Here is a 22,050-nt window from a genome sequence, read left to right as displayed (position 1 = left end):
CCTGTCCAGCGGGGCTGGTTTTGAGTTTGGGTTACAACCCATCTCTGAGAAACAGGAAACTGGGGCACTTGGAAATCCCATAGCATTCCCTGGTGGACCTCTTGGAGTTCCATGATATCAGTTTGAAACGCAACACTTTAAAAATGCAATGCACAAGCATTAGAATCGAAAGAAGCTTTAAGATTCATCTCTGGTTACACATTGGTTCTGCGAACCATAACACAATACTCATAGGATCTTACAGCATGAAAGGAGACTATTCGGCCCATCATGCCTGTGAGAATTATCCAATTAGTCCCACTTCTCTTGCTCTCTCCCGATACTCAGTCCATTTTTCCTTTACAAGTATCTATCCACTCCCTTTTTGATGATTATGATCGAATTTGCTTCCACTGCCCTTTCAGACAGCGCGTTCCAGATTGTTGGGTAAAAGAAATTTCCTCATCTCCAAATAGTTTCTCCTTATTTTGGTAGCTGGGGGAGGAGAGGGGAATGCATTCTGCTAAAAGGATTCATCAGCAGCTGTGCTCTCTAAGCACAGGCTCAAAATCAGGTAATTCAATGCAAGCTATGATCCAAATCATTTATACATCTATCCTGCTCCATGTTTCACTGAAGCATAACATAATGTCTGCAAAGCTCATGTCAACAGATGATCGCTGGCAGATTCTAAACATCAGTTTATCGGATTATAGGTGAGTGTGTCAAATGGTGATGCAATGAGCCCAGCTTATTACAATACTGCATTAGGATAAACAGCCCGTCTGAAATTTCAAGGAGCGGGGAGGGGGAGAAAAAGACTCAAGTTCCTTTCTTGGCACAGTGATTGAATGCAATGCCCAGTGTAGTACTGAATCACACAAGCCTAGACTTGGGAACAGGTCTGTACTGAATTAACTAATCTCACCATGAGTAGGATATTACGATTGAGGATTCCATTTAAGAGAAGTGTCTTTGCCCAGAGTGTGGTTAGGATGCATAACTTGCTACCACATGGAGTGGTTGAAGTGAATAGCGTAGATGCATTTAACAGGAAGCTAGATAAACATAAGGGAGAAAGGAATAGAAGGGTATGCTGTATATATTATATATATTTATATAGGTATAAAAATAGATATATATGCCAGCATAGACTTGCTGGACTGAATGGCCTCCATCTATTTCATAAATGACTATGATATTGCTAAAAAAGGAAACATGTTGTTGAAGCTTTTCAGCTTGCACTCATCAGGACAGGCACAAGAATGCTGAATTTCAAAGGGAGCAACAATTTATAGTACATGAGAAAAGGGTGCTGATTGGTTGGCAAGTTGACTCTGATTAGTCGAGGCATTGTCATGGAGGATACAGCAAGGAACTATTGTTCCCCAAGCTTTTGTTTAATTCAAAAAAGGTGCAATACCTGCACATGTGTCTTCTCCCCACAGAGGACAGGTCCCTGCGTATGAATATATGTAGCTTCTAGCACGTGTAAATGAGCTACATTGAGAGCCCGACTGATAATCTAAAATTGGTTGTTAGTGTAATTCTTATCACACTTGGGATTGTTAGGCAAGTGCTGTCCAATCATGAAATTACACCTAACATTTAGACATTATGTTCTGAGTTTTGCAAGCAAGGGCTGTTTGAGTACGGTCAGTGCTCTGTCTATTGCGAACAGCTGGAGGGACATGCTGTTTTGATATGATCCGCCAGTCATTGGGATGTATGACCTTCATATCTGGCGTCACACCAGCAATGAAATTCATATACCACATTATTCATCTGTATGGTAGGCAGGATGTCTTTTTGACTTGATGGCAGCATCCTGTTAGTGGAAAATACCACTTGTGTTGCTACTGCATAATAGCAGTGTGAAATGGCTAGCTTCACTTGTTCCTCAAATTTTTTCACACACCCAGGGTAATCTGAGGTAGACTGGACACTTTTCAGGATTGAAAGTGGCATCCTTAGGCTCATTCGTAAGTCTGCCCGTAACAGTGAGCAATGATCAGATAGGGGTAGCCATTATCCTACAGGATAGATTTGATGTGCCCTATTTTAGTAACAACCTTGCATGGTGAGCAAGTGGCTTGGGCCCTATTTACAAGGTTGCTGATAAGGCCAATTTTATAGTGTATGGAGCTGTAGAAATCCTAGCGCATATATTGACCAGTGAAGATAATGGTAGTAGTAGAGAACCCATTAGTGGATTTCTCAGCTGGTGCATCGAGGAAAGGGAGCTCGTCAGATTGTTCCATTTCAAAGGCGAATTTGAGCACATGATGGAGGGTATGTAAGGAAATTCTTACACGTAGCTGCAAATTCAAATAAATCAAACGTATCATCCACGTAATGGAAATGCGCAAAGCATATGCAAAACTCAGAACATGATATCTAATGTTAGATGTGATTCTGCAATTGGACACCATTTTCCAAACAATCCAAATATATTAAGAATTACACTGCTGACCAATTTAAGGTTATCAGTCAGGCTTGCAACATGTCCTAGCTGATATTTACCCCTCAACCAAGATCATTAAAACAGATGATCCGATCATTTTCACTTTGCTGTTTGTGGAAGTTTGCTGTGTGCAAATTGGCTGCTGGGTTCATACGAACATGTGAATTAGGAGCAGGAGTAGGCCACTCAGCCCCTCGAGCCTGATCCGCCATTCAATAAGATCATGGCTGATCTGATTGTAACCTCAACTCCATATTCCCTCTTATCCCCGATATCCTTTCACCTTCTTGCTAATCAAGAACCTATCGAGCTCTGCCTTAAAAATATTCAAAGGCTCTGCTTCCACTGTCTCTTGAGAAACAGAGTTCAAAAGACTCACCACCCTCTGAGAGAAAAAAATTCCCATCTCTGTTCAAACAGGCAGCCCCTTATTTTTAAACAGTGACCCCTAGTCCTAGATTCTCCCACAAGAGGAAACATCCTCTTCACATCCACCATGTCAAGGCCCCTCAGGATCTTATCTGTTCCCTGCAATTCAAGAGCAAACAATTGGCTGTGAAGTGCTTAAGGACATCCGAAGGTGCTATGTAAATGCAAATCCTTTTCCCTTGTCTTTTTCTGGTTATCTTCAAATGGAACATGATGGGAATTTTACATTAGAGGAGTGCAATTGACACATGTGCTGGAGTACTGTGTACAGTATTGGTCTCTTTCTTTAAGGAAAGATGTAACTGTATTGGTAGCAGTTCAGAGAAGGTTTACTAGATTAATATCTAGATTTGGAGGGGCTGTCATATGAAGAAAGATTGGACAGGTTAGGCTTGTATTCGCTGGAGTTTAGAAGAGTAAGAGGTGACTTGATTGAAAATATAAGATCCTGAAGTGACTGGACAGGGTGCATGCGGAGAGGATGTTTCCTTTTGTGGGAGAATCTAGAACTAGGGGTCACTGTTTAAAAATAAAGGATCGCTCATTTAAGACAGAGGTGAGGAGATTTTGTTCTCTCAGAGAGTGGTGAGTATTTGGAACTCTCTCCCTCAAAGAGCAGTGGAAGCAGAATCTCCGAATGTTTTTAAAGCAGATGTAGATAGATTCTGAATAAGCAAGAGGGTGAAAGGTTATCAGGGGTAGGCAGGAATGTGGGGTTGAAGTTAAAATCAGATTAGCCATGATCTTATTGAATGGCGGAGCAGGCTTGAAGGACCACGTGGTCTACTCCTGCTCCTAATTCATAGGTTCATACGTTCATACAACAGCTGGATGTCCAAGAAACCAATTGCATCATGACCCACAAAAATATCGCATTGGCTAAGTTTGGCTGTTCTATCAATAATGGTGGGAGCAGGAAGAACACAAGGGTTGGCAGGCGTCCTTTGTGTTTGCACTCAGGGCCTCTGCATTAAACAGTGGGACTCAGTACACCTACAGAGACCAACTCCTGCCACCAAACTCCACAACGAATGGCGTTATCCAATCCGATGCCGAATCACTATCCATATGCACATTGGCCTTTTCATTCCCGTTCTGGGCATCTGGCTCCTTGTTTGTTCAGGTGAACCTAACTTTGGTAAACCGATGGCAGAGAGACAATGGAAACCAGATTTAGCATCAAAACTATCCGGCGCTGCCTCAGGGACACTGGCTCACCCAAATCTGAATTAAAATGCTTTTTAATGATTTGCCAAAATACAGAGGGGAGAATACCAGCTGACGGCCCTGGGTTAAAGATTCTAAACACAACAACAGCTTGCATTCAGTTAACACCTTTAATGTAGTAGAAACAAGAAGATACTTGGGCAGGTAAGCAGGAGCTTGGTTGAAGAGGTAAGTGAGCCTTTTCAGAAAACAAAGGACTTGGTATTTATGAAACACCTTTCACGAACTCAAGGCGTCCCCAATGGGTTAGTTTTGCAGTCACTGTCACAATGTGGGAAACGTGGTAGTCAATCTGTACACAGTGAGGTCCCACAAACAGCAATGAGGTAAATGAGCAGATAATCAAAATGGCTTTAACAAACCATGAATAAAGGCATATGGGGTGGAGCATTGAGTGAGTGACTGTGGCTTTGTGGGTGGGGTGTGGTATTGTGTGTGGGATGTTGGGTATTGGGTATTGTGTGTGGGGTTATTGCTTGTGAGGTATTGTACATGTTGGGTTTGGGATATGGTGTGGGGTATGTGGAGTATTTTGTGTCGGGGGAGCGGGGTATTGTGCGCATGAGGTGGGGGTTATTGTGTGTGGGGGGTGAGGTATTTTGTATTGGGTATTGTGTGGGGGGTGTGAAGTACTGTGTGTGTGGGGGGAGTGGGGTATTGTGTGGGGGGTATTGTGTGTGTTGGGTGTGGGGTATTGTGTGGGATGTGTGAAGTATTGTGTGTGTGGGGAGTGGGGTATTGTGTGCGTAGGGTGGGGGTTATTGTGTGTGGGCTATTTTGTGTGGGGGGTGTTGTGGTGTGAGGTATTGTGTGGAGGGTGTGGAGTATTGTGTGAGTGGGGGCTGGCGTATTGTGTGTGGAGTATTATGCATGGGGTGTGGTGTGCTTTATTGTGCATGGACATAGCAACATGTGGGTGAACCTCCAGCATTTTGCCACTCGTGCCTGCACTTGTGGAATAATTTACCAGGGAAGGCTATTGAATTGGAGATTGACAGTGGGATCAAAAAAAATTAGGAACATCTCTGGAGTCAGAAGGGAGGATTGGGGGACACAGTGAGAAGGTATATGGAAGGGATGCATATTTCAGGCCTAATAATCTTTACCTGCTGTTTATAAAAAACCTCACATTCTAACTTTGCAGGGATTAAATAAGTTTGTTTATCTGTGGTTTTTGTACAAACATGCTGAATGCAAGCTGTTGTTACATGTAATAACTAGTTATACATTGGCATGTCTAATGGAAGTATGTTGATGTAGAGGTGATTTCAAAATAACCACCATCGCCCTGGGTAAAAGTCTTTCTTGAGAGAGGGTTCTCTGCATATCCCACGCTGCCTTTTCTTTTGTGATTGTTTTTAAAATTTTGCAAAATTTTAAAACCAGCCCTCTCTGCCCATCCCTCAAATAAATGGGTAGGAAAGGGAAAGAAATTTCAGCAATCTCATCTCACTGGCCATCAGCCAATCTAAAGAATGCAGGAACAAGGAAGTAGTGGAGAAAGGTATAAGCCCTCCCAGAACAAGCTGAGACTTTGCGATCTGGCAAAGTCAGTGAAAGTCAGTTGTTTTTCAGAGTTTGTTGGATCATGATGTGACGAAGGAGTCCATGTGTTATTTTGTGTTCAGCTCTTTTTGACACTCCACCAAGACTGGTGCATTCTTTGATTATAATTGCCTGGAGGAAAACTGAACATAGGTTTCACACACAGCACACTCCCATACAGCAATGATACAATCAAGGACCGAATATATATTGGGGCCGATGGCAATGAATGCGCAGAGGAGCAATCACTGACTGCGGACTGCATTAAAAGTAAGTACAGAAAATTTGTTATTGTATTTTAGGTTTGGCCATGTTACAAAAGTGCAACTTACACAAAGGTGTCTGTGTGTCGATTTCTGTCGCTGTGAAATGGGTGAATTCATCTCCATGTGATAGCTGGTGCTTGTCAGGGGCCTGCTCTACTTCTGACAGTAGGAAAACATGTAAAAAAGCAAAAAAAAAGGACTTGCATTTACGTAGTGCCTTTCACAGGATGTTCCAAAGCACTTTACAGACAATTTTGAGTGTAATGTAGAAAATGTGGCAGCCAATTTGCACACAGCAAACTCCCACCAACAGGCAATGATGCTTTGGAAATCACCTTTACATCAGTGTGTAATGACAATATCCAGGCTTGGGCTGACAAGTGGCAAGTAACATTTGTGCCACACAAGTGTCAGGCAATGACCATCCCCAACAAGAGAGAATCCAACCATCGCCCCTTGTCATTCAATGGCATTACCATCACTGAATCTCCCACTATCAACATCCTGGGGGTTACCATTGACCTGAAACTGAACTGGACTAGCCACATAAATACTGTGGCTACAAGAGCAGGTCAGAGGCTAGGAATTCTGTGACATGTAACTCACTTCCTGACTCCGCAAAGCCTGTCCAAGGGACAAGTCAGGAGTGTGATGGAATACTCCCCACTTGCCTGGATGAGTGAAGCTCCCACACCACTCAAGAAGCTTAACACCGTCCAGGACAAAGCAGCCCACTTGACTGGCACCACAACCACAAACATTCATTCCCTCCACCACTGACGCACAGTAACAGCAGTGTGTGTACCATCTACAAGGTGCACTGCAGGAACTCACCAAGGCTCCTTAGACAGCACCTTCCAAACCCATGGCCGCTACCACCTAGAAGGACAAGGGCAGCAGACACATGGGAAAACCACCACATGGAAGTTCCCCTCCAAGTCACTCACCATCCTGACTTGGAAATATATCGCCGTTCCTTCACTGTCGCTGGGTCAAAATCCTGGAACACCCTTCCTAACAGCTCTGTGGATGTACCTACACCACATGGACTGCAGCGGTTCAAGAGGGCAGCTCACCACCACCTTCTCAAGGGCAACTAGGGATGGGCAACAAATGCTGGCCCAGCCAGCGAAGCCCACATCCTGTGAATGAATAGTTTTTAAAAATGGGCCTTTCATTAAGACATGTCAATGTATAACTCGTTAGTACAAGTAATAAACTGTTTTTGCGATGTTGATTGAGGGATAAATATTGGGCAGGGCACCGGGGATAACTCCCCTGCTCTAGCATCATGGGATCTTTTATGCCCACCCGAGACAGAAGACGGGACCTCGGTTTGACATCTCATCTGAAAGGTGGCGCCTCTGACAGTGCAGTATTTCCTCAGTACTGCACTGAAGTGTCAACCGAGGTATTTGTGCTCAAGTCCAGGAGTGGGATTCAAGCCTACAATCCTCTGAGTCAGTAGTGTAATCACTGAGCTACAGCTGAATTGCAAAACAACAATTGACTGTTACATGGAGCTCCTAATGAGGAAAGGCTCCACTCAGTGTTGTACTAAGCCACACCAGTAGATCTCTGGTTCAATTCTTAATTTGCCCTAAGTTAGTTGTCAGCTGTAACTCAGCTGTAAACACACTTGTCTCTGAGTCAGACAGTCATGGGTTCAAGTCCCACTCCAAAGACATGAGCCCAGAAACCTAGGTTGACACCTCAGCGGAGTGTTGAGGGAGTGCTTCACTGTTGGAGGTGTCGTCTTTCAGATGAGACATTAATTTGAGGCTGTCTTCCCTCCCTGTGTTTCAAAGCAGAGTTAGTTCACCCTGGAGTCCTGGCTAATATTTATCCCACATCTAACATTACACAAAACAGATCACCTGGTCATTAGCACATTGCTGTATGTGGCACCCTTGCTGTGTTCAAATTGGCTGTCATGTTTCCTGGGGTCTCTGCATTACTAGTCCAGTGACAATACCACTATGCCACCACCTCCCTGCTACGTGTTCCTCATCATCTCGCTTCTCCATATCTCTGGACAGTAATTTCCTCCAGCCCTTCCAGATCCCTGCACTCCTGCAATTCTGGCCTCTTGTACATCCCCGCATTCATTGATCCACCACTGGCGTCCGTACCTTCAGCAGCCTAGACCCTAAACCCTGGAATCCCTCCCTAAACGTCTCCACCTCCACTTCTTTAAGACATCTCAAAACCTACCTCTTTCACCAAGCTTTTGGCTACCTGTTCTAACACCTCCTTGCTGTCAAATTTTGCTTGGTAATCCTCCTGTGAAGCACTTTGGGGATGTTTTACTACTTTAAAGGTGCTATCTAAATGCAAGTTGTTGTTGTGTCCTAAATAGATTCCATTGATGTAAAATACACATTGACAAAGGCTTTCAATTAAGTGTCAGCCTGATTATTAACTGGTGCTTCCTTTTCAATGTGGACCTGCTATCACTGCTGTGGTTTGACAGGATGCCAGCAATACCGAGCGGGACCAGGTTAACGGTTCAAACTGATCTTCTCCTGTTTTGTAGGAAGATTATCGTGGATCACATGGATCACAGTGACATGGTGACGCCAGGTAAGGAATGGAATCAGGATTAGTTGGGCGAGAATGTGCATGGTGCCCCTCCCTCCTACCCTGCCAAAGAAAACAAAGAAATTCCAAACTCCATTGGAAACCACAGCCTTACCCATGTTATCTGGTGTAGTTGCTTATAAGTACTTACAGTCAAGCAACTTTTTTTTTAAGCAATTCTCTCCCCGTCCTCCCCAAGGTGCTGACTCCTTGGTGGTCACGGATTCACAGGGCGAAATCTCCTGTGGCACCTTGCCCAAGAGGCCAGTCATCTGCCCAGAGTCTAAACAGCAAAGCGTTGGTGTGGCTTATTCCTCCTCAGCGGTTTGAATTGCAACCCAAGCATTTCCACCCCAGCTCCACTCGTGTCCTCAAGCAGTGCTCAGAGTGACAGAGGTGCACAGAGAGAAATAAACCTGTGCTCCCTGTCACTTCTCTACTGGAGACGTCGTCGCTGGCTGGCACTTTGGATTCTTTATTTTTAACGTCCCATCCTGTCTTTTGGATGTGATGTTAAACCCAAAACAGCGAGGTTCTCTCCTGGCCAATATTTATCCCGCAACCAACATTGCTCCAGAAACGGACTATCTGGTCATATTTCAATGTTGTTTGGGGGAGCTTGCTGTGTGCAAATTGGCTACCACATTTCCTACATCGCAACAATCCTTCAAAATTACTTCACTGACCGTAAAGCGCTGAGGGATATCCTCAGATTGTGAAAGCTGCTATGTAAATGCAAGTCTTTCTTCTTTTGACTCCTAACCACCTAAAGTTATGACCCGTGATCACACCCTTTCCTTCTCCCCTTCTAAACAAAATGCAAACATGCTTATCTATTGATTACTCGAAACAAAATGGTAAACGTCACCCCAAAGGAACCAGTAAGATATGTTGAACTAATACATATGAACTAGAGAATACAAGTGAAGATTTAAATGCTGTCACCTTGGCCAGGTTGGTAACATGCAGAGTCAAAAGGACACCCCTTACTAGGATTCTGCTGTACTGATGGAGTCCTGTACTGCCAGAGGTGCTGTATTTCAGACGAGACTATATTGTCTGACTACTAGAGTGGATGTAGCAGATCCTTGACACTTGTTGTAGAAGATTAGGGAGCTTTACACTCCTCCTTTGAACAACAGCACCGAAAACCGATTAACCAATAGTGAATCTTGTTTGCTGTTTGTGGTTCTTGGGGGAGGAATTTTCCCCTTGTCGGGCAGGCGGGCTCAAGAGTGGCTGCGCAATGGTCCGCCTCCTGTGATTGGGCCCCAATCGCGATTTCACACTGGCTGCCCAATTAATGGCCGTCCAGCCTGCGACGCGTGCTGATAGCCTGGGGGGGTGCAGGAGAAGCGCGAGCTGCGGAAGTCAGCGCCTGCCCAGGCGTGCGCTCAGTGAGAACTCCCCGAAGGCACAGAGCTGCCTCAGGGAGCTAAAGATGTTGAACATTAAAAATAAAGGTTTCAAAAATAAGGAAAACGTGTCCCCTCATGTGACTCTGTCTCATGAGCAGGGACATGTTAGAAAAGAGGTTTAAAAATTTTTATTGTTTTTTTTAAATCATTGTTTGAAACCTCATCCCGTCCGTGGATGAGGTTTCGCAAAAAAAATGCAAAGGCCGCTTGGCTGATTCGCCAGCTGTCAGGTTGGGCGGGCAGGGAAAATTTCACTTTAATTAATTGACAGCCCTCTGAATTGTAGGTGGGCACACTGCCAACTCCTGCACGTGCCCGCCGACCGAAATATCGCGCAAGTGCACGATAACGTCGGGACACTCGCCCGACACCATTGCGCGCTATTTCACCCACACACGCCGGGCTGAAAATCCTGCCCTTCGGTTTCTTTTTAATATTCATTCATGGGATGTGGGCGTCGCTGGCCAGGCCAGCATTTATTGCCAATCACTAGTTGCCCTTGAGAAGGTGGCGGTGAGCCGCCTTCTTGAACCGCTGCAGTCCATGTGGTGCAGGTACACCCACAGTGCTGTTAGGGAGGGAGTACCAGGATTTTGACCCAGCGAATTCACTGAGCCAGCGAAGGAACGGTGATATGTTTCCAAGTCAGGAATGTGCGCATAAATTTGCGGTGCTGCCTTGGAAGATGAGAAGCAGTGCAATATAAATGCAAGTTTTTCTTCTTGAACTAAAAAGTGGATTTTTGTTCACTTTATGCTCCCCCCCCCTCACTCTTGCTGCTTTGACACATTATGGCTTCGCATGGTGAGGAATGTCAATGCTGGACAATGGAACTTGTTTCATATTTCACAGCCATTGTCATCTGAACCATGGGTTGGATACCAGTTAGACCACTCCCCATTATGTCAGCAATCCTAAGCGAACCTGACGATTTACTCACAAGGGAAAACGCTGAGATTGTGCAGGGTCACTCACTGGGGGACCTTCTAACCATCCTTGCGTAACCTGGAGAATTCCTCTCCCACTACCTCAGCAGCTCATATGACCATGCGTGCAGTATTTGCTAATCCACTTACCCCTATATGATGCAATCTCTACCCCAGTCAAGAACCTGTCCAGCTCCCACGTGAAGGTAGAGTCAGACCCACAGCACTAGCTGGCAACGCATTCCTGAGACTCCCTACTCTCTGGGGAGTTGCTGCTGGTGGTGGTGTAATATTTATATGAAACGAAACACGTCAGTTGCTTTGACAACTAGACTGAACCTGGTTGGTCACTGTCAACATGTGACATTCCAAGTATTTGACATATTATCATTTGTTTCTGTATCATCTTAAGATAAGAACCCCTATCATATTAACTGTTTCCCAACTGGGCCCTTTGGCAATCTAACACTCTGCCACCAAACGAGACCAGTTTGGCAAATAGTTTCAAATGCCAGGTAAATATATCCATCCATTATTTGTTAACAGGTCATAAGGACTGGGCCCAATTTACCTTTGGGATATCATGAAGGAATCAAGAGATAGACGCGTCAGGTTTAATTATAGGATAGTTAACATGCACGGTTGATAAAATGCCTAACTATTCCAATGCTCCCCTGGCCCGCCTCCCATCTCCCACTCTCCATAGTTTTAAACTCATCCAAAACTCTGCTGCCGGTATTTTAACTCGCACTGTCCCGTTCAGCACCATGCTCGCTGACCTTCAGTTGTTTCTGATCTCCGTACGCCGATCATTTTAAATTCCCATCTTCATGTTCAAATCCGTTGGTGGCCTCGCCCATCTCTGTAATCTTTTCCAGCCCGACAGCTTTCCAAGATATCTGCACTTCTCCAACTCTGGCCCCTCGTACCCTTCCTTCACTCCACCATCGGCAGCTGTGCCTCAGCTGACTGGGCTCTTTGTCTCTCCGTCTTCTGTTTATTTTTCATTTGGTTATGGGATGTGGGCGTCGCTGGCTGGGCCAGCATTTATTGTCCATCCTGAATTGTCCTTGAGAAGGTGGTGGTGAGCTGCCTTCTTGAACCGCTGCAGTCCATGTGGTGTAGGTACACCCACAGTGCTGTTAGGGAAGGAGTTCCGGGATTTTGACCCAGCGACAGTGAAGGAACGGCCGATATATTTCCAAGTCAAGGTGGTGTATGGCTTGGAGAGGGACTTGCAGGTGGTGGTGTTCCCATGCCCTTGTTCATCTAGATGATAGAGGTCGTGGGTTTGGAAAATGCTGTCGAAGGAGCCTTGGTGAGTTTCTGCAGTGCATCTTGTAAATGGTACACACACTGCTGCCACTGTGCGTCGGTGCTGGAGGGAGTGACTTAATTGTGGTAGATGGGGTGCCAAAAAAGCAGGGTGCTTTGTCCTGGAGTTACATTAGTCCTTACATTCAAACAATGACTACACTTTGAAAGTATTTAATTGGCTGTACAGCCCTTTGAAAATCCTGGAGTTATGAAAGGAGTCGTGGAAATACAAATCTACCTTTAAGGTCTTGTTTGAAATTTAGCCCATTTGATCAAGTTTTTGATCATCTTTTTCCTTCTTTAGCTCAGTGTCAATTTTTAGCCTGACAATTCTCTCTGTGAAAGAAAACTTTCCTCATCTCCTCACAAGTTCCTTTGCCAATTACTTAAATCTGTGTCCTCTAGTTACTGACCCTCTTGCCAATGGAAACAACTTCTCCTTACTTACAATCAAACCCCCTCATCATTTTGAACATCTCAATTAGGTCTCCCCTTATCCTTCTCTGCTCCATGGAGGACAATCCCAACTTTGCTAGTCTCTCCACACAACTGAAGTCCGGCATCCCTAGTGCCATTCTGGTCAACCTTTTCTGAAGCCTCCCCAAGGAACTGGCATCCTTCCTACTGTGTGCGTTCCATAATTGAACACGTAATCCAGCTGAGGTTGAATCAGTGGTTAATAAAGGCTGTAGGTTGTTTAGATTACATTCCAGGAGGCTGTTGCCCAGCCCCTATTGTTTACACTGCTCAGATCTGGAGTCCGTATCTCTGATGACTCAAACACTTTTTGTGGGTCTATATTCCCACTGCTGGAAAAGGGAACCAGCTTTAGTAGTGTAAGCACCAAGAGCTGGCCAAGTTTCTTGGAATTTGAATTAAACACGCACCATGTATAAAAGCAACTTTAACAGCCGCAATGTCTGTTTGGTAAACTATTTCAGCCTTTGTGGAATATCAAATACCCAATAGCAGTGTAACAGGTAAACATTTGTCTCATTCTATAGTTTGTTCTTAAAAAGATTTTGTACACTAATAGCCATTTTTGACTCTTCTCTTGTAACTCTGTTAGCACATGGGGAGCTCTGCCCAAATAGCTACAATTCCTACTGTCTTAATGGAGGCACCTGCTACATTTTAACAACGTCCAATCCTTTCTGCTGGTAAGTCAACTATAATCCTCGGTGTGTAATGAATCACAGTAAGACCCCAGCAAGTTACCACATACAGCTGATACGGTGCTCCATGGAGATCAAGGGTGCAGCAGGAGGTCCCCCTCTTTAGGAATTAACACCCAAATACAAATCCAGCTCTCACCAATGGAATGAGAGCCTATTCCTTCTCCCCGTTGTATGGGACAGAAATCAAGTGGCCCAGGTCTTCCTTGAATTCGTTCAAGAGATGATGGGCATCACTGGCAAGGCCAGCATTTATTGCCCATCCCGAATTGCCTTAGGAAAAATGGTGGTGATCCACCCTCCTGAACTGCTGCAGACTAGTCCAAAGAGTGTAGGTACGCCCAGAGTGCTGTTGGGACAGGTGCTCCAGGATTTTTGACCCAGTTACAGTGAAGGGACGTCAATATATTTCTAAGTCAGCATGGGATATGATTTGGTGGGGAACTTCCATGTGTTTGCTGCCCTTGTCCTTCTAAGTGGTAAAGGATGTCGGTTTGCGATGTGCTTTGAAGGAGCCTTGGTGTGCTGCTGCAGTGCATCTTGTAGATGGTACGCCGTGCTGCCACTGTACGTCGGTGGTGGAGGGTGTCAATGTTTCATGTGGTGGACATGGTGTCAATTAAGTGGGCTGCTTTGTCCTGAATGGCGTTGGGGTGCTCATGTGTTGTGGGAGCTGCACTCGTCCTGGCAAGTGGAGAGTATTCCATTGCACTCCTGACTTGTACTTTGTGGATGGCAGAAAGATTTTTTTGGAGGGGGGGGGGTGCGGCGGTGTCAGGGGTTGGCATTGAGTTATTCAACTGTGGAAGTCGTCACATCTAAGTCAAATTCTGTCCTGTCACACATAAGCTTCTCAGAAGGCCGCTGAGACTGGAAGGGTCAATTGAAAATGTCAAAACTGAGATTTGTTACGCAAGGGTGTTAAGGGTTTGGAAATTAAGGTGGGCAAATGGAGTTAAGAAACAGATCAGCCATGATCTAATTGAAGGGTGGAATAGGATTGAGGGGCTGAATAGTTGACCCAGTTCCTATGTTCCAGGAAGATCCCTTCAGCATTGAGATAAACTCATTCAACAGAGACAGGCGATTGAACGGTGTTGGTTGATACAGATAGATCACACTAACCGTGACAGTTATCCACACCTAATCTTCCTATTTTCCCCAGGTGTAATGACAGCTTCAAAGGAAGCCGATGTGAAGAGTTCCTGCTTGAGAGCCAAAAGCCAGATAGGACCATAAGTCCATCGCTGGTTGTTACCATTGTGATGACTCTGCTTATTGCCTTAGCTGTGATCATTGGAACACACTTCTGCTGCAGGTAAGTGGACCTGAGGAACTGCAATTGATTTGGCGTGGCAACAGGAAAGCACCAGCCAGGCTGGGTTGGATGGGGAGGAGGGGAGAAGGATAGGGGAAGGCGGTCTTGGCTTTTTTCTGCTGGGAAATGTCCTACTAACATTTTTAAACCTTGCGTCCAAATGAGCAGCTCTGCCCTCCCCTCCAAATCTTCAATTCCCTTCACCTCTTTTGTGGGTGAGAATATTTGCTGGGGTTGGTCCCAAGGGACCATCGGTTCTCTGGTGCCTCTCTGTATCGCCATTGTTTGTACGTTAAAGTGGACAGAAAAAGGAGACCTTGTATTTAAACAGTGCCTTTTCTCAGCCTCAGAATGCCCCAAAGCGGTGTACAGCCAGTGAAGTACTTTTTGAGCTGTAAGTGTTGTTGCAATATAGGAAACGCAGTGGATTATTTGTGCACAGCAAGCTCCCACAAACCGTAATGAAATAAATGACTACATAATCTGCTTATGTACTGGATGAGGGATAAATATTAGTCAGGACACCGGGGGAGAACTCCCCTGCCCTTCTTCGAAAGGGAGCTTTTACGTCCACCTGAGAGGGCAGATGGGACCTCAATTTAATGTCTCATCTGAAAGGTGGCACATCCGACCATGCAGCACTCCCTCAGCGGGCGTGTCAGCCTGGATTTTGTGTGCAAGTCCTTGGAATGGGGACTGAACCCATAGCCTTCTGACTGCGACTCAAGAGGACTACCAGTGATCACCGAGTGTCAGCTGGTGTTTCACCATGGTGGGGAGAAGACATCACAGGCAATCTCTATCATGCCCACTCCCAGCATCCAGACGATTGCATTCACTTTCTCCTCACGGCCATCTCTTTAAAAGCCACACCCCATTCTCTATAGCCATCTCGCAGAGGTACAAGTAGTGTAAACAACATGTTGCATTTGTATAGTGCCTACAATATAGTGAAACATCCCAAGATGTTTCACAGGAATGTTATCAAAGGAATTTTGACACTGAGCTAACTGGGCAGATATTAGGATAGGCAACCAAAAGCTTGGTCAAAGAGGAAGGTCGGAGAAGCAGCTTAAAGGGAGAGAAGCAGAGAGCTGGAGAGGTTTAGGGAGGGAGTTTCAGAATTTTGGGCCCAGGTAACCGAAGGCAAGAAAGTCAATTGTGGAGCGCTTAAAATCATGGCTGCTCAAGAGGCCAGAATTGGAGGAATGCAGAGGTCTTAGAGGATTGTAGGACTAGAGGAGATTTCAGAGACAGAGAGGAGTAGAGGCCACAGAGGGATTTGAAAATAGAGATGAGAATTATGAAATTGAGATGTTGTCAGAGCAGGAGCCAGTGTGGGTCAGCAAGCACAGGGGTGATGGGTGGATGGGACTTAGTGTGAGTTAAAATAGGGACAGCATTAGCTCAAGTGAATCCCTCCCCCTGCAAGGTATTCAAATTGCTCTTCGCAAAATTGCACAGCTTGCAGCAAGTGCTAAAAATGAGTATTTGGCACATGAATTATTCACAGTTTCTTGCACTTTCAGGAAATGGAGACAAAGGAGAAGCAATCAGCAGAATAGCAGCCTGTACCACATAGTAGCGACACGTGGAGCCGCCAACATCAGGGAGATATTATCAGTCAGATTCAAAAAGCAGGATGTGGATTGCAGACCTGTTTAAATGCACCAAGGCGGGCTCATTTTAAGTGAAAAACATCGAAATGAGTGACGATTCTGAACTGTAGTGCTGAAAGAATCTCACTTGAAATGAATGAGCGGAACATTTGAGACACGTGCAAGTATCCATCAGCGACAGCAAAAGGTCATTGTTCATTCCTATAATCCAGCTCTCCCAGGCCGTGAGTAACAGAGATCTCCACATTCCACCCGTCTCTGGACTTCCTTCTATGTTCCTCGAAGCACCTCAGCTGTTACGCCAAATGAAACTCATTTGTTTTACCAGCGATGGAACTTCTTAAACTCAGAACATTTACAGCTGGAGTGAACTTTTCGTCAGTACTTTACCAACTCCTGGACTGGGCTGCAAGGCATAAAACAGACCAGCCCTTGTCAGCAGTACAATCTGATGTATAACAATTTAAGTATTGCCCAACTTGTAAGTGGTGGTCGCACTATAAGGGCTATGTATATTCTACTTATATTCTGCAACAAGAGAAATTAACTTAGTGAAAATGGATGTATATATCTTATTATTTTCCCTGGAATTTCTCCAACAAATATAAGGGATGTTATTGCAATTGAGTGACGTCTGTGAGTACGTATTTGCACTCAGATCGTCTGCTTCCACCTCAGGAACCTCCAACATTGCCTCAGTTCACGTGCTTCTGAGATGCTCATCCTTGACTTTGTTACCTGCAGACTTGATTGCACTCCTTGGCTGGCCTTGTATCTTCCAGGCTCCATCAACTTGAGCTCACCCAAAACTTTGCCGCCTATGTCCTAACTCGTCTCAAGTCCCATTCACACATCACCCTTGTGCTCGCTGATGTTCCCATACAGAAGAGATCTTCATGTACGATCTCACTACACACAGCAACTAGAGGAATTCTTATCCCAGTTATTTAAGCAGTGCATGGTTGTTTTGGGTAACCAGTTCTGTAGATTATAATCCAGCCTGGTGGTCTTTGTTAACCTCTACACTTTTTTGTGAAGTACAGGGCCAGAATCTATTCTCAGCACAGACCTTGCTAGAATCATAGAATCTTACAGGACAGAAAGAAGCCATTCAGTCCATCACATCTGTGCTGGCTCTTTGAGAAAGCTAATCAATTAGAACCACGTCCATAGTCTTTTCCTAAAGCCCTGCATTTTTTTTCCAGTATTTATTCAATTCTCCTTTGGAAGTAACTATCAAGTCTCCTTCCTCCACCCTTTCAGGCAGCACATTCCATACCATAACTCGCCCCTTAAAGAAAAACTCTCATTTCCATTCTGGTTCTTTGCTAATTATCTTAAGTCCGTGCCTTTTGGTTAATGACCCTCCCATCAGTGCAAACAACTTCTCCTTATTTACACTATCAAAATCCCTTGCGATTTTGAACAGTTATATTAAATTTCCACTTTAACTTTTCTCGTCGAGGAAGAACAATCCCAGCTTCTCTGACCTCTATATCGAACTCAAAACCTGGCTCCAGGTAAATCATGGTAAATCTCTTCTGCAACCTCGCTAAATCCTTAATATCCTTCTAAAAGTGCGGCGCCCAGAATTGGGAGACGATTCTGTAGTTGGGATCTAGCCAGTGGTTTATAAAGGCTTAGCATAACTTTCCTACTTCTACCTAGAACGGTCACAATAGAGGCAGGTGGTCTCAAAGATGGATGAGCAAAAGGCAGTGATGTCCATGTTTTGAGGCTGCATTGAAACCTCTGGCCATATATGAAGTTTAACCCAAAATTTCCATGAATCTGCTTACATCCCAGGCTGCTGTCACCAACAGATCTTAGCTTTCTGATTCAAAATGTATCCACCAGTGGGACGCCATTGCTGAAAACAGTTCTTTACAAGGCTCCAGGCCTGCAAAATTCAAACAACAGAGCAAAAATGCAATAACAATTGGGATTGAGTTGCCTAGGTTTTGGGGGTTGGTTCACCTTTGCTTGGACGGCAAAACCTTGTCCACGGCTGAAGTTTGTACGCACTGTAGTATCTCTAAAAGGCATGGGTACCTTAAATCCCAACCTATCCATTGGCTGTAGAATTGAGCCCTTACTTAGAGAACTATGAGAGAACAATTTTTCTAATTGCTTTGCCACTGTGAATAGCAGTTGCAACTTCAGCAATGTGCCATTGCTGCCTCCAGCGACGTCAGCACTCCCGACACCTCTTGGTGGTGCCTCAAGAGACAGTACCATTTTCTGACAGACACAGAATCCAGAGCTGAGGCCAGCTGCATGACCACTTAACAAATTATTGAAACAAATAAGATCCTGAGGAGACTTGACAGGATAAATGCTGAAAGGATGTTTCCCCTTGCGGGAGAGACTAGAGCTAAGGGACACAGTATAAAAATAAGGCATCTACCACTTAAGACAGCGATGAGAAGAACTTTTTTCTCTTGAGGGTCTCGAGTCTTTGGAGCCTTCTTCCCTGGAGAGCAGTGGAGGGAGGGTCAATGAATATCTTAAGGCAGAGGTGGATAGATTCTTGACTAACAAGGGAGTCAAAAGCTATCAGAGGTAGGCAGAATGTGGAGACCACGATCTTATTGAATGGCGGAGCAGGCTCAAGGGGCCGAATGGCCTACTCCTGCTCTGAATTTGTATGTTCATATTTCTTGAGCAGCTGGTGTTGATCAGCCTTCTTGAACTGCTGTAGTCGGTGTGGAGAAAGTAATCCCACAGTTTTGTTGGGTATGGAGATCCAGGAATTTGACCCAGCGCTTATGACGAAATGGCCAATATTTTTCTAACTATAGTTCATTCGGTGCTAGCTTGAACCTGGGATCTTTCTGGTCATTATGGTTGAGTCTCCCACGCACCAAATGAGTTACTAGGCAAGTCACTGGTCCATTAGATTCACTGTGAACTTCCTCACTCTTGGTTGTTTTTGTGTATTTTTAAACTGTATTCAATGCTCATTCTTTTCCCATGATAAAGTTATGTTTTGCATCTTATCTAAGTTTCTTCATAACATAAAAAATAGGAGTGGGGGTGGACCATACAGCCCCTCAAGCCTGCTCTGCCATTCATTATAATCACGGCTGACCATCTGCCTCAACTTCATTTTTCTGCCAGCTCTCCACATCCCTCAATTCCCTGAGAGATCACAAATCTGTCTATCCTGGCCTTACATATGCTCAAAGATGGAACATCCACAACCCTCTGGGGTAGGGAATTTCAAAGGTTCACAACTCTCTGAGTGATGTAGTTTCTCTTCATCTCAGTCCTAAATGATCGATACCTTACCCCTGAGACCAAGCCCCTGAGTTCTAGATCCCCAGCCAGGGGAAACAACCTCTGTGTCGACCCTGTCAAGTCCCTTCTGAATCTTGTATATTTCACTGAGGTCACTTATCATACTTCTAAATTTCAGAGTACTGTATAGGCTTCTATATCCATTGCACATACATATCATTATTGTGTACATGCAGGCTTCCTCTCTGCAAAACCTTAGTTCCTTTGTCAGAGTTTTTTTGAGTCAACTTTTGCCATTATAAATTCATGTCAACCATTTATAATGGAAACTGGCTATAGAACTATAGAACACTACAGCACAGAAAACAGGCCATTCGGCCCTTCTAGTCTGTGCCGAAATATTATTCCGCTAGTCCCATTGACCTGCACCTAGTCCATAACCCTCTAGACCTCTCCCATCCATGTATCTATCCAATTTATTCTTAAAACTTAAGAGTGAGCCCGCATTTACTACGTCAGATGGTAGCTCGTTCCACACTCTCACCACTCTCTGAGTGAAGAAGTTCCCCCTAAACCTTTTCCCTTTCACCCTATGTAAACTTGTCACTTGGCTATGTAAACTTGTCACACTATAATTACCCTTCCCATCAGATGTGGTGCTGTAGGATCTCCTTTGTGTCTCCTACATACAAAGGGGAGATGGTGGTGTTGTGGTGGTGATGTCATTGGACTAATGATCCAAAGGTCCAGGCTAATGCTCTGGGGACATGAGTCCAAATCCCACCATGGCAGCTGGTGGAATTTAAATTCAATAAATCTAAACATGAAGCTACCTGCAGTCTCAGTAATGTTGAGCATGACAACTATCATCGATTGTGGTAAAATCCCATCTGGTTCACTAACGCCCCTTTAGGGAAGAAAATCTGCCTCCTTCACTTGGTCTGGCCTACATGTGACTCCAGACCCACAGCAATGTGTTTGACTCTTAACTGCCCTCAGAAATGGCATAGCTCAAGGGCAAGTAGGGACGGGCAACAATTGCTGGCCTTGCCAGCGATGCTCACCCATAATCCCATGAAAAAGTAAAGGAAAAAAATTTGCATATGGTCTCCTAGTCTCCAGCTATCTCAACTTCACAGGTTCCCAAATTCCTGAGTTACTCTTTAACTATCAATAATGAGAAAAATAAGAATAAAATATAAGATCTTAAAATGGGGCTACATTATATCTGGATATTGTGGTCTGCATATCCTGCTTTACCTGAAGACTAAACTCTGTCTTGTCTTCCCCATTTGGATTGCTAAAGGACCTCAGCTGGTTTAAAATATGCGGGCATATGCGGGCTGCCCTCTGTGATATAGCGGACTTTCAACTTAAACCAACTAAGTCAGCGCTGGGATGGAAACAGAAACCGTGCTGGTTTGTATGACTCAGACGCTCAACGAATAAGCTCGCTGAATCATTGGGGGAACCCTAAGCATGGGTACTTTAAGGATTCACAAATCCAGGATTACTTCGCTGGTAAATCAGCCACGTTGCAAAACGTACTGAATAAAAACACACCCTATATCCCACTACAAATCTTCAGTCCCTGAGAAAGGACCTCATGGATTTTGTAACAACCTAGGCTTTACCTTCAAGGTGCTGTGTTCCTTTTCCCACTTGCAAATCATATGACTAGGAGGATATATGAAAATTCAACAAATAAACTTAATTTTACAGTCTTATTAGGCAATAGTCACCCAGTGTTGGTATCGGCGTGCAATTCTAAACAGAGAAAAAGGCAGTGATAATGTGATCTATTTACATGCATTTATTTTAAACTCTTCCTCTATTATAAAAGGAAAGTTAATGAGTGTAATTAGCAATTTTAATTATAGTAACAAAAGTGCTTCCAATTCAGATAATGATCTCTGATCTAACAACAAACAGGTCACACCTGCTACAAAAGCTGCAGTTATCCCATCATGCAGCATCCTCACACACAAGGGCTGCAGTCTAAGATTAGAAATTATAAGGAATGACGAAGCAAACTCGGGTTACCATCTCTGGTTGGACATAACCTTGGAGGCTTCTTCACACGAACTCCCAATGTCGACAGTCCAGCCTCGTCAAAGAGCTTTTTTTAAAACCCCATTTTCATAATTAATAATCAGAAGTATCCCAAGAAAATGAAACAAAAATGCATTTTTAATGCCCCATCAATAACCAGAGGTCAGAGATTTGAAATTAGTGGCAGACGATTGAGAAGAGAAATGAGAATTGTTTTTCACTGAGTTGTCAGGTGGTGGAAGCTGATGCCAACTCTCTGCAAAATTTATCAATGGTGAAGTACCTGAGGATGAGGAACTTAAGAGTTACAGCCAAAAGCAGGGATTTGGAATTAAGCATGGCTCTTTCAAAAAGCTAGCACAGGAACAAGGGGCTGAATTGTCTCCTCCTGTGCTGTAAGTTTCTATGATACAGTCCTTCGTCCAAGTTAATTAAAGAAAGACTTGCATTTATATGGTGCTTTTCACAAGCATCAGACATCTCAAAGCGCTTTAG

At 44.4% G+C, this 22,050-nt stretch overlaps 1 protein-coding gene across 1 annotated transcript; it reads left to right on the top strand.

The window, feature by feature from the left end:
• The first annotated feature begins 5,727 nt into the window (after nt 1–5,727).
• Nucleotides 5,728–16,825, top strand: nrg4 (neuregulin 4). The gene is made up of 5 exons (XM_078532307.1): nt 5,728–5,914; nt 8,447–8,493; nt 13,221–13,311; nt 14,492–14,644; nt 16,174–16,825. Exons 2-5 carry the CDS (start codon nt 8,466–8,468, stop codon nt 16,307–16,309), a joined length of 408 nt encoding a protein of 135 aa, XP_078388433.1. The 5' UTR covers nt 5,728–5,914; nt 8,447–8,465; the 3' UTR covers nt 16,310–16,825.
• The last annotated feature ends 5,225 nt before the right edge of the window (nt 16,826–22,050 follow it).

The sequence above is a fragment of the Cetorhinus maximus genome, chromosome 30 (assembly GCF_964194155.1).
Source record: "Cetorhinus maximus chromosome 30, sCetMax3.hap1.1, whole genome shotgun sequence".
Taxonomy (NCBI): Eukaryota; Metazoa; Chordata; class Chondrichthyes; order Lamniformes; family Cetorhinidae; genus Cetorhinus; species Cetorhinus maximus.
The sequence above is the reverse complement of the archived record's forward strand: the minus strand, read 5'-3'. Positions and strand labels throughout refer to the sequence as shown.